The 12,120-nt window shown below is 41.9% G+C and overlaps 1 protein-coding gene across 2 annotated transcripts in view; it reads left to right on the top strand.

The window, feature by feature from the left end:
• LOC125246793 (GTPase IMAP family member 8-like) overlaps window positions 1–10,811 on the top strand; it is a 55,004-nt gene extending 44,193 nt beyond the window's left edge. For both annotated transcript variants that reach the window (XM_048157828.1, XM_048157827.1), the window contains 3 exons: window positions 6,002–6,682; window positions 9,277–9,432; window positions 10,003–10,811. In XM_048157828.1, coding sequence (XP_048013785.1) covers window positions 6,002–6,682; window positions 9,277–9,432; window positions 10,003–10,262 — 1,097 coding nt within the window. In that variant the 3' untranslated portion in view covers window positions 10,263–10,811. The remainder of the gene's footprint in view (window positions 1–6,001; window positions 6,683–9,276; window positions 9,433–10,002) is intronic.
• The last annotated feature ends 1,309 nt before the right edge of the window (window positions 10,812–12,120 follow it).

Here is a 12,120-nt window from a genome sequence, read left to right as displayed (position 1 = left end):
ACCAGGTTTTTGTCTTATCCTGAATCACTATGGTACACCTTAAGTGTTTATGTTTAGACTATTTTAGACAGAGCGCTGCGGAGTCGTCCAGTACATGTGACTCGTCATAAACAGAGAGAAGTAGTCCTGGCTTCAGTGTTCTTCTGGAAGATGAAGAGTTTTGTTTATTAACTGCTAGAGCGCCAAAAGTTACATAGTGTCTAAGGAACAAGGATATGCAAAATTACTGTATATGTTTTGTTTATAACTGTTACAATATAGCCAGACGGAGACAGCAGGTAAAAGTTAAGGTGGTTTATTAAACACAAACAGAGTGGATTCAGCAGACAGGTGAGTAAATGGCAATGGAAGTTCAGTGGGATGAATGATGATGTCTGTTGAGATGAGCAGTGTGGAATGTGTCTAGCAGGTTGGGGGTCAAAGATGTCGTTACGTGGAACCCAGGAACGTTCCTCTGCACCATAGCCTTCCCAATCCACGAGATATTCGAGCTGACCACCACGGCGCCAGGAGTCCAGGATCTCTCGTACCTCGTAGGCAGCTCCGTCCTCCAGTATGAGTGGAAGGGGGGGCTCATCCTCAGTCACACCAGGCTCTGTGGAGGAAACAGAAGGGTGGTGAGGTTTTAGCAAAGACACATGGAATGTGGGGTGAATGCGGTACTCAGGTGGTAACTGGAGCTTGTAGGTGACCTGGTTGACCTGCTCGAGGATGGTGAATGGGCATGGGAGGCGCATGCAGATATCTCTGGTGGGCAGCCAAACCTTCTGTCCTGGCTGGTAGACGGGAGCTTCGGAGCGACAACGATCAGCAGTAATCTGGCGCCTCCGCAGAGCACGTTGTAGCTGATGGTGGGCTGAGTCCCAGAACCAGTCCTCGGAACCAGTAATCCACCGATGGTACGTCAGATGGTTCCCCGGTCCAGGGGAACAGTGGGGGTTGGTAGCCGAGTACGCACTGCAAGGGTGTGAGTCCAGTTGTCGGTTGGCGCAGGGAGTTTTACGCGTACTCGGCCCAACCCAGGTACTGGTTCCAAGAGTCCTGGTGGCCGTGACAGAAGGTACAGAGGAAGCGACCGATCTCCTGGATTTTCCGTTCTGTCTGCCCGTTCGATTGTGGATGGTATCCCGACGATAGGCTGACGGTCACACCTAGGAGCGAAAAGAAGGCCTTCCAGACACGGGAGATAAACTGTGGACCTCTGTCAGATACGACGTCTTCGGGGATACCGTAGTATCGAAACACATTGTTGAACATTATTTCAGCTGTTTCCATAGCTGTGGGAAGTCCTTTCAGAGGGATAAGACGGCAGGACTTTGAGAATCTGTCTACTACGACTAGAATGCAGGTACATCCACTGGAGGCTGGGAGATCCGTGACGAAGTCCACTCCTAGGTGTGACCATGGTCGATTGGGAACGGGCAGAGGTAGGAGCTTGCCTGATGGTAGATGGCGGGGGCTCTTGGAGATGGCGCATTCCTTACATCCCTGCACGTACCTTCTGACGTCGGCAGCCATGTTGGGCCACCAGAAGCGTTCTTTCAGCAACGAGAGGGTTTCATTGACCCCCGGGTGGCCAATGCCGAGTGAGGAGTGAGCTGAGTGAATGAGTGGAGTGCGCTGTGCCCTGGTGATATACTGCAAGCCTGGAGGACAACCCGGCGGAGTGGCGGTGGAGGCATTGGAAGAGGGAAGGGTCTCGTTAGACCCGGTGATGGGGTTGACGAATAACTTCTCTGGTAGAATGGTAAAAGGTTCTTCGGGAATTTCCTCGGGAGCATGGAGTCTTGAGAGAGTGTCAGCTTTGACGTTCTTGGAGCCGGGTCGATAGGAGATCGTGAAGTTAAAGCGAGTAAAAAAGAGGGCCCAACGGGCCTGTCTAGGGTTTAGTCTCTTGGCTGCTCGGAGGTACGAGATTCTTATGGTCAGTGAGGACCAAAAATGGATGTCTGGCTCCCTCTAGCCAATGCCTCCACTCCTCTAGGGCCAGCTTGACAGCGAGGAGTTCACGGCTGCCAATGTCGTAGTTCACCTCCGCCAGGTTGAGCTTGCGGGAGAAGAAGGCACATGGATGGAGTCGGCTCGGCTTCCCCTGCTGCTGTGACAGTACTGCTCCTACTCCGGTGGTAGAAGCGTCCACTTCCACAATGAAGGGTGTCTCGGGGTCAGGATGCACCAGGAGCGGAGTGGTGGTGAAGGCAGTCTTGAGGGAGTTGAAAGCTTCTGTGGCTGCTGGAGTCGAGGATAGTGACTTGGGTTTATTGCGGAGGAGGCTTGTTAGAGGGCAGGTAATGACACTGTAATTCTGAATAAAATGTCGATAGAAATTGGCGAAGCCAAGGAATCTTTGGAGCTCCTTCACAGTTGACGGTGTTGGCCAGTCTCTGATGGCTGCCACCTTCCCCTCGTCCATCCGGATGCCACTGTGATCGATGTGATATCCAAGGAACTGCACTGAGGTCTGATGGAAGGAACATTTCTCAGCTTTGAGGTAGAGCTGGAAGTCTCTCAGGCGTTGCAGGACCTCTGCAACGTGTCGGCAATGGTCGTCCATGCTCCGGGAGTAGATCAAGATGTCATCGATGTAGACCAGTACAAACTTGTGGAGAAACTCCCGGAGAACCTCGTGGATGAAATCCTGGTGGTTTTGGTTTTGAGTCCAAGCTGACGGCAGAGGGTGCCGGAGATAAAGTTTCCCGCGGAACCAGAGTCAATGATGGCGGTCGCTGGAATGGAAACATCAGCAGCAGTAAGTGTTGCATTTGTGGTAAGTGGCTTACAGGTAGGGTTACTGGAAACAAAGACACTCACCAGAGAACGTGGAGGACGGGTTGGCATGAGGAGAGTACATGCCCAGGAGATCCACAATATAAACATAAACGGTTGCTCATCCTCCTCTGCCGTTCAGCGGGTGAAAGCCATGAGAAATCCACTTGCATGGGTTCGTGGGCTGGTTCTGGGGTGCTGACGGATTCTGGCCGGCAGAGGACGTCGGTGAGCTGCAACTGACCCTGGTACTCATCGAGACACGACTGCATACGAGTGGCGAAACGGATTGACAGCTGGATGAATCGTTCTAGGCCGATGTTATCCTCGTATGCAGTGAGATGCAACCGCACTCGAGGATCCAATCCCTGATGATAGGTTGTGAGTAGCGCTTGTTCATTCCAGCCACTTCTGGCAGCAAGGGTTCGGAATTGAAGAGCATATTCGTTAACAGACATTTTTCCTTGTTTTAAATGATAAAGTCTCTCACCAATGGAAGAATCCCAGGAAGGTTTTCCGAATACTTCTCTGAAGTGTTCAACGAAATCAACATACTTCTGTGTGACTGGAGATTTTTGTGACCAAATTGAATCGGCCCACTGCAGAGCTTTCCCAGAAAGTTGTGAGATCAAGAACGCTACCTTAGCTCGTTCCGTTGGGAACAAGTGCGGTTGCATCTCCAGGGTCAGCGCGCATTGGAGGAGGAATCCGTTGCAATCCTCCGCCGAACCAGAGAAGGGCACCGGTTTGGCCATGGGACTGGCGTGAACTGGCAGTGAGGAAGAGGTGGCGTTGGATGCGGAAATGGTGATTGGTGCTGGAGCAGGTGATCGGACTGGTGAAGGCGTTGGTGGTGGAGAGGGTAGGTGGAAAGTGCGATGAAAGGCGTCCACTAAATCCTGGAATGGATCGGTCGAACTCATGTTTGTGTTCCGCTGTTATGGTCCGGTCTTCTGTTATAATATAGCCAGACGGAGACAGCAGGTAAAAATTAAGGTGGTTTATTAAACACAAACAGAGTGGATTCAGCAGACAGGTGAGTAAATGGCAATGGAAGTTCAGTGGGATGAATGAACGGATGGTAATACTGTCCTTTGTATTTGCAGGTAGATAGCTGGAGAACACAGAAGATGATGCTGGCGGAAGACACTCACACACCGACTTGGAGCACAGGTGGGAACACGGAGACACTGGAGACAGGTAGGTATCGACGGGAGTCCTTAAGGTAAGCATAGAGGTAAGTATCCTGTAATGCGAACGAGACCGGACAATGTGACTGTGTATGTGAGTGTCTTAAGTAGTGAGGGTGATGAGCGTGATGATGAGATGCATGTGACGGTGATTAGTACTCAGGGGAAGGTGCTCGCTGTGATTGGTGGGTGCTGGAGCCTGGCGTGTCTGTTACAATAACCTTGTAATGTGCTTTAAAGATCAGTTTTTGTTCCAAGCAGCAACAACCTGTATGAGCCATGACACAAAGACAGCCATTGTGATTAAACCAAATAAAATATGAAACTTTGTCTGTTTTTGCAATAACCAATATGTACAGGTGCTGGTCATATAATTAGAATATCGTGAAAAAGTTCATTTTTTTATTGTAAATTATTTTTAAAAATGAAACTTTCATATATTCTAGATTCCCTACATGTAAAGCATTTCAAAAGTTACATTTTTTTTTTTAAATTTGTTGATTAGAGCGTACAGCTAATGAAAGTCCAAAATCCAGTATAAAAAAATATTAGAATATTTACATTTGAGTTTCATTAAATGACCATCCCTACAGTATAAATTCTGGGTATCTCTTGTTCTTTGAAACCACACTAATGGGGAAGACTGCTGACTTGGCAATGGTCCAGGAGACAATCATTGACACCCTCCACAAAGAGAGTAAGTCACAGATGGTCATTACTGAATGTGGTGGCTGTTTACAGAGTGATGTATCAAAGCATATTAAATGCAAAGTTGACTAGAAGGAAGAAATTGGGTAGGCAAAGGTGCACAAGCAACAGGGATGACCACAAGCTTGAGAATACTGTCAAGTAAAGCCGATTCAGACACTTGGGAGAGCTTCACAATGAATCAAATGAAGCCGGAGTCAGCGCATCAAGAGTCACCACACTCAGACATCTTCAGGAAAAGGACTACTTCTGAAACAGAAACAACATCAGAAGCATCTTACCTGGGCTAAGGAGAAAAAGAACTGGAGAGTGAACAGTGGTCGAAAGTCCTCTTTTCAGATAAAAGTAAATTTTGCATTTCATGTTGAAATCATGGTCCAGAGTCTGAAGGTAGACTGGAGAGGCACAGAATCCAAGCTGCTTGAAGTCTAGTGGGAAGTTTCTGAAGTTAGTAATGATTTGGGGGGCCGTGACATCTGCTGGTGTTGGTCCATTGTGTTTTATCAAGTGCAAAGTCAATGCAGCCATCTTCCAGGAGATTTTGGAGCACTTTATGCTTCCATCTGCTGACAAGCTTTATGGAGATGCTGATTTCCTTTTCCAGCAGGACTTTAGCACCTGCCCACAGTGCAAAAACCACTTCCAAGTGGTTTGCTGACCATGATATTACTGTGTTTTATTGGCCAGCCAACATGCCTGACCCCTGAATCTATGGGATATTTTCAAGAGAAAGATGAGAAACAGTCGATCCAACAATATACAGATGATCTGAATATTGATCTGCCTCAGCAGTGCCACAGGCTGATCACTTCCATGCCACACTTCACTGATGCTGTAATTTGTGCTAGGAGCAAGTCATTTGCTGTAATATGTGATGCCGACCAAGTATTGAATGTACAAATGAACATACTTTAAAGAACTTGAACTTTTCTGTTTTGAAAATCCATTTTTTGATTGATCTTAGGAAATATTCTAATATTTTGAGATACTGGATTTTGGACTTTCATGAGCTGTACGCTCTAATCATCAAAATTAAAAAAAAAAAAAAAAAAACTTTTGAAATGTTTTACTTGACGTAGGGAATCTAGGATATATGAAAGTTTCATTTTTAAAAATAATTTACAATAAAAAAATTAACTTTTTCACAATATTCTAATTATATGACAAGCACCTGTATAGGAAAATAAAAAATGGATGAGCAACTATCTTTAGAGTTTTTGGACCACTTGAGATGGATGGACCATTTATTAAATGTATATAGAGCCGAAACAAGTACAGATACATGTTCTTAGTACAATATCATTTTGTATAAGTGTGTTTTGTTCTGTTTGTTTCAGGTGACATTCAACATCTCTCAGATCTGAGGATTGTGTTGATGGGGTATATAGCTGCTGGTAAGAGTTCATCAGGAAACACCATCCTGGGCAGAGAGGAGTTTGACTTGAAGAGATCTGCTCAGTGTGTGAGGAGACATGGAGAAGTAGCAGACAGACACATCACTGTCATTGAAGCTCCAGGATGGTGGAAGAATCACACTGTAGAGGACAGTCCTGAGATACTGAAAGAGGACATTTTGCTCAGTGTGTCTCTGTGTCCTCCAGGACCACACGCTGTACTACTGATCATACGTGTGGACATTAGATTTAAAGACACTGACAGAAAAGCATTGCAGGATCATCTGGATCTTCTCAGTGAGAGAGTCTGGAGTCACACTATAGTTCTGTTCACCAGTGGAGACTCTCTGTTAGACACATCTATAGAGCAGCACATTGAGAGTGAAGGACAGGATCTCCAGCGGCTGCTGGACAAATGTGGGAACAGGTATCATGTTCTCAACAATCTCAACAGGAGAGATGACACTCAGATCAAGGAGCTGCTAGAGAAGATTGAGGAGACAGTGGCACAAAACAACGGCCGCCATTTTGAAATGGACAGAAAGATTTTACAGGAGATGGATGGTAGAAAGAAAGCTAAAGAGCGACTGAACAAATGTAGTGAAGACATCAGATCACAGACCAGTGAGTGAAATGATAAAATTGTATGAATATTATCTACACACAATCTCAGATGTTTTCTTCTCATTGTTCTAGACCTTTTCAAATGTAGTTATAAATAGTTTAAAAGTGTCCATCACACAGACCTCAGGTTAAGCTCTAACACTCACTAACACCACTTACAGTCTTCATTTTTCTCAGATGGTTTCCTATCCAGACACTGACCAGGTTCAACCCTGTTTTGCTAAATTAAGAAACCAGAGGGCTGTTTCATAAAAGATGCTAAGAAAAGCAAGGATTAAACTCCAAAACCTGACTTGAATTAACCTAACAAATGAGTTTGGGCTAAAACGGTTTCATAAAAGGTAATTGAAGTTCACGCAGTCCCGCTAATTCGATCCAGGTTTACCTAGTCAAGATAATTTCGCATGCACGGTTTTTTTAAGCAGCCCTAGAGGTCGATCATGGATCAAATCGATCCACCATAGGAAACGGCATACATTTTGTGCTATTTTATGCGTTTGAGACATGGTGTTTTCCTTAGTGCATAACTTACTTTTCACAAGTTTATTCTCCATCTGTAAATGTTAGAAAGTAATGCAAATATTTCCATTTTGCGGCTAAACTTCACAGTGAACGAGCGCTGCTGCGCGCATGCGCGCTAAACAGACGGAATGCAATAGAAGCGCAATAATTCTAAAATACACATTTCGCTAAAATATTTGATGTTGGACATTAAATGTGCTTTATGTACAAGTTTAAACCTACAAGTAAGTGTATTTTTATGATAGTAACTGTAAATGGACTATTGTAATGCGGTAAATAAATATACTTGGGACAATTACTGAGTTTAGATTCATCTTACCAATTAAAATTTAGTCTGTGCATATTTAATTTTTAATTTTGTGATTTTAATTTCTGCTCTTCTAATAACCATAAAGAGTACTACTGCCAAACAAAATCAGAGAGAAATGTATTCATATATTTTAAAACAATCTAATTAAATATTGGCACAAAACATTTAGCCAGTAAGAAAGGAAAACCTGTAGTTTACACACACACACACACACACACACATACATATATATATATATATATATATATATATATATATATATATATATATATATATATGTGAGACCAGAGTATAGATTAAATATGGGCCTTGGAAAAGGCTAGCTGACTTTATTGTGCTTTGACTACAGTGGGTAGTTTCAGTGTGGACAACAACCATGCATGTCACTTCAGCAGGATGCATCTTACTCTGTCACTCTTTTCATAGCTTTTGCTGGCTCTGAAACACTCACTTGGTATTTCTCCTGCTCTTTGTCTAGCAAAAAAATCACTCCTCACTTAATGAAAGCTTACAAATGAAGGCCTGATTGTTTCAGGGGCCTTGTCACAGGTCTATTGATTTTGAATTTCTGTGTTACTTTTGCTATATTTTCACACTTAAAACAATGATTTGGTAATCCTCTTGTACTCTTTTGTGCTAAGAAATAAGTCTCCTGACAGTTCTCTCCCAAGTGCTTCCACCGTTGTCAGTATTAAGTCTGAGAATGATTCAGTGGGCTATATAACACTTAATTTTTAAGAAATTACTTCTCTTTAAATGTTTTGTTTCTCATCATACTTACCTTTTAATTAAAAAAATGCCTTAAACTTACACCAATATATATTTTTTTATTTAGCACTATTTAGTAAATGTGTGTATTATATATATATCTATAATATACACACATAATAATATACACAATACACACACACATATATATGTTAATAAAGTCAAATAATTGTATGTGAGAGAGTCAGCTGTAATATCATTGCGTTCCTATTGGTCAGTGTTAGAGGAGCTCGGCTTAGCCTGACAGTTAGCCTGCTCCAGACCAGGCTAGTTTCCCAGCATAAGTTGCCAGAGTAACTGAGTTTGAACTAATTTAAGTTTGTTTTATGAAACAGAATTCGCTGACAACAAGTCTGACCAAGTAAAATAAGCCTGGCTTGTTTTCTAATCTTGTTTTATGAAACAGCCCTCAGGGAAGAGCTGCAGGGTTAAAATAAAAACAACTTTAATATTGTAATCATTTAATATTCTGTTTTTTTTTTTTTTTTTTTTTGTGAACCAAAATGCTGCAATGAAGTGAATCAATTATCTGACCCATTTAGAGTTGACTGATGCTGCATTCACGCCACCTCGTATTTACCGAAATCTTGAGATGACAACACGTGACGTTGTATTCGGAGCTGTTCACGTCCTTTGACTGGGAATTATGCGTTTCTATGGTACCACTATCAACGCCTAAATGAATCTACAGCGGTCAGGTGGTATAGCAGCCACGTGGTACATCTGGGAGATTTCAGAAAACTCATAGCTTACAAGCTGTAATTACGAGCTCTACGAGGACGTGAACACTTTTTACAAGCAGGAATCTCGTAACTACAGGAATTACGAGGCTGCGTGAATGCACCTTTAATGTTGATCATCTGAATGACTTACAATCACATGAACTGATGAATATATTTCTTCAATGTCATGTCAGTTTCTTTGGATAAAAGTGTCTGTCAAACACATTAATGTAAATGTTCTTCTGATCTACTCTCTGCTTTCATTATTATAGTGAGTGGAGATAATGGATCTGATTCATGGTCTCTGGGAAGTTCAGCTTACGGTTCATTCAGATCACGATCAGGAGCAGAAACAGTTTTCAGTTCATCACATTCCAGAGATTCATCTCTCACAAGTTATAACAGCAATGAATTAATACCACCAAACTGTGAGTGTCTTCTGTTTTATTTGACACACACTTTGAGTAACTTTTGTCTCCCTGTGACCTTTTTTAAGCATTAGAGGCCATGATTTCTACTTATCCCTTCTGCTTTGTTGTGATTGTTGTTGTGAAAATGTAATATTTAAATGTAGATTGTCATAAATCTGTTACCACATTTTTTTTCCCCATCACAAGATTTGGACCCTTTCTTTATCTGTCATTTTATCAATTTTAACACAAATAACAATACTGATATTTAATTTATGGCAATAAATGCAAACCTGATGTGAAATAAAATAAAAAGCTCATTTAATATTTAGTTTGACCTCATTTTGAAAGACTCAGACTCTATAAATCTTTATGGTCAACTTTATATACATGCAATTAATACTGATCAGTCTTGTAATAAATTTCATAGATAAAACGGGAATAAGACTTAAATCCCATCTGATTAATAAAGTATTTGTATAATTTTTTAAAGGACAGCTGATAATGATTACTAATAGGCTACATTATTTTTAGGAACATATTGTTCTAAAAGAGTTTTAAGTCGTTTACTTATTTTATTTCCCTCAGTGAGTGGAGATGAGCGATCGGACACACGGTCTATGGGAAGTTCTGGTTACGGTTCATTCAGATCACGATTCAGTTCAGTATTTAGTTCATCACGCTCAATAGTCTCATCTCACAGCTCAGGATTCATGTCTTTGCGGTCCATCCCGGAGTCTGTGGAACATTCAGAATCCAGACGAACACTTGCTCTGCCTAAGATCTCAACACTTCTCCCAAGAAGAGTAAAGAAGCATGATAAACATGAAGACACTGAGAAAACTTGAATTATATGAAATTAATGAAAGAGAAATTGTGTCTTTAAATGTTGACATTTATATTTGACAATATTTAATGATAAATATTACTAAAACTAAAAGGTATGCAGTTGTTTTAACCTTGAGTAATTCACATTAGCAGAGCTGTAATTAATATATTGATATGTAATTAACATTGACATTTGTTGATTATTTTGTCTTAGATCTGTCAATTAAACTTTCTGTGTAATTCTGTAATTTCTGTATTAATCCCAGATTTATGTTCATGTATGCAAACACACAGAAGCTTTGCTGTCTACTGTTGGCAAATGCAGCTGAGAAACAGATTCAAAAGACATTTACCACTAAAAATGGTGATTTAAAATGTTTAAGTTATAGAGACAAAAATTCTTTATGCTACAATTAAAATGAATCTACACGTGCATATCCTTTCTTACTGACCATTTGCTTTTGATTTCTTTTATGTTTTTTTCATAATCACAGAATTTGGGTGTTTCTACAACTGTGGCCACTTTTGATCTGACTTTTAAAATAAAATAAAAAAAATCTTAAAGGGGATCTATGTAAGATTTTTACTTTAATAAAGCATAAAAATACCCCGATATGTTTGCAGATATTTAGGAAACATGCTAAGTTCACCTACATGTTTCTCAGAAAAACAATGCTACAGCCAGATATTCTACTTTGAAAATATGCATTCCGTGTCGGAATGTCTGTCTTTGTTTTAAGCCGGGCACACATTTAACGATTGTAAGGCTGATTATGAATGTAATTTGATACTTACGACTGATCATGTCCAATCGCGTTAGAGTTAGAGCCAGTTGCGTTCAGTCGGTGTTTACAGTTGGTGCTTAAAATCGTGCAGTGTGCTGCGTCTAAAGACTCTAGAAACAGTCATTGCCAGTCCTCCTCACAAAGATTCTTCTCAAATTTGATAATTCCCACTTCCGGAAATCTAATACAAAAGAAACACCTCTAGTTGATTATCAATTTGTGTGCCAGCTGTTTGTTTACATCCATTTTCAAGATCCCGCGCACAGTGTGTTGCTTAGCAGCGGTCTCAATCGTAAACGTTTGTGTTCTTCTCCGACTGTCAACGATTAAAATCGGCTCCAGTCGAAGGAAACAATCGGTATGTGTGTTCAGTTCAGTCTTAGAATGTTTCAGCTAATCGTTAGGTGTGTCCCCGGCTTTAGTCTGTGCGAAACCGTGTGCTGCCAGTTGATAGTATTTCGACATCACTGGTTGCCAGTTGGTGGAAAACACAGCGTATTGCAGCCATGGAAACCAACAAACAAACTGGGTCAGAGAATCGCAGATTCTACTTGACCTAAAAGCCTCTGAATCTATCTAAAAATCTCTATGAACAACAGCATATTAAAACAGATAAATCAACTCATCAGATTACAGTGTGTAAGTCTCCTCAGCTTTCATTGTGAATTGCGCTACATATTGTTACTGGCAACTCGCACCTTTGAATGAGGGGGTGGGTCAAACAATATTTTGAATTTGGACTGCAGTATCTATTTTGAACACTGGGTGTCATTCCTACCAGAGCATGTGAGCGGAGTGGAGCGGTGAGAATCTCCGCTCATCGCTCATGGAACTGTTCACCCCTCCGCTCCCCCGCTCAAAGCTACATCAGGCCGCTCCGCTCATTATCGCTCAGTGCTCAACGCAACGCAGTTTGCTTCGCGCTCCACTCAAATCGCCCCCCGCTCGCTCCAAAATCGAATGACATCTGCGTCCGGGTTCTGTCTCGGGGTTGAGAGGTAATTTTCAACTTCACCTTTGGCGTCTCCGGTAATGCGTTGCTGCTCGTTTAAGTATGACCCGAAGAGGCGAGCTCTTTTTGGTTCAGGCTCGG

Source organism: Megalobrama amblycephala, linkage group LG15 (genome assembly GCF_018812025.1).
Source record: "Megalobrama amblycephala isolate DHTTF-2021 linkage group LG15, ASM1881202v1, whole genome shotgun sequence".
Lineage (NCBI taxonomy): Eukaryota > Metazoa > Chordata > Actinopteri > Cypriniformes > Xenocyprididae > Megalobrama > Megalobrama amblycephala.
The sequence above is the reverse complement of the archived record's forward strand: the minus strand, read 5'-3'. Positions and strand labels throughout refer to the sequence as shown.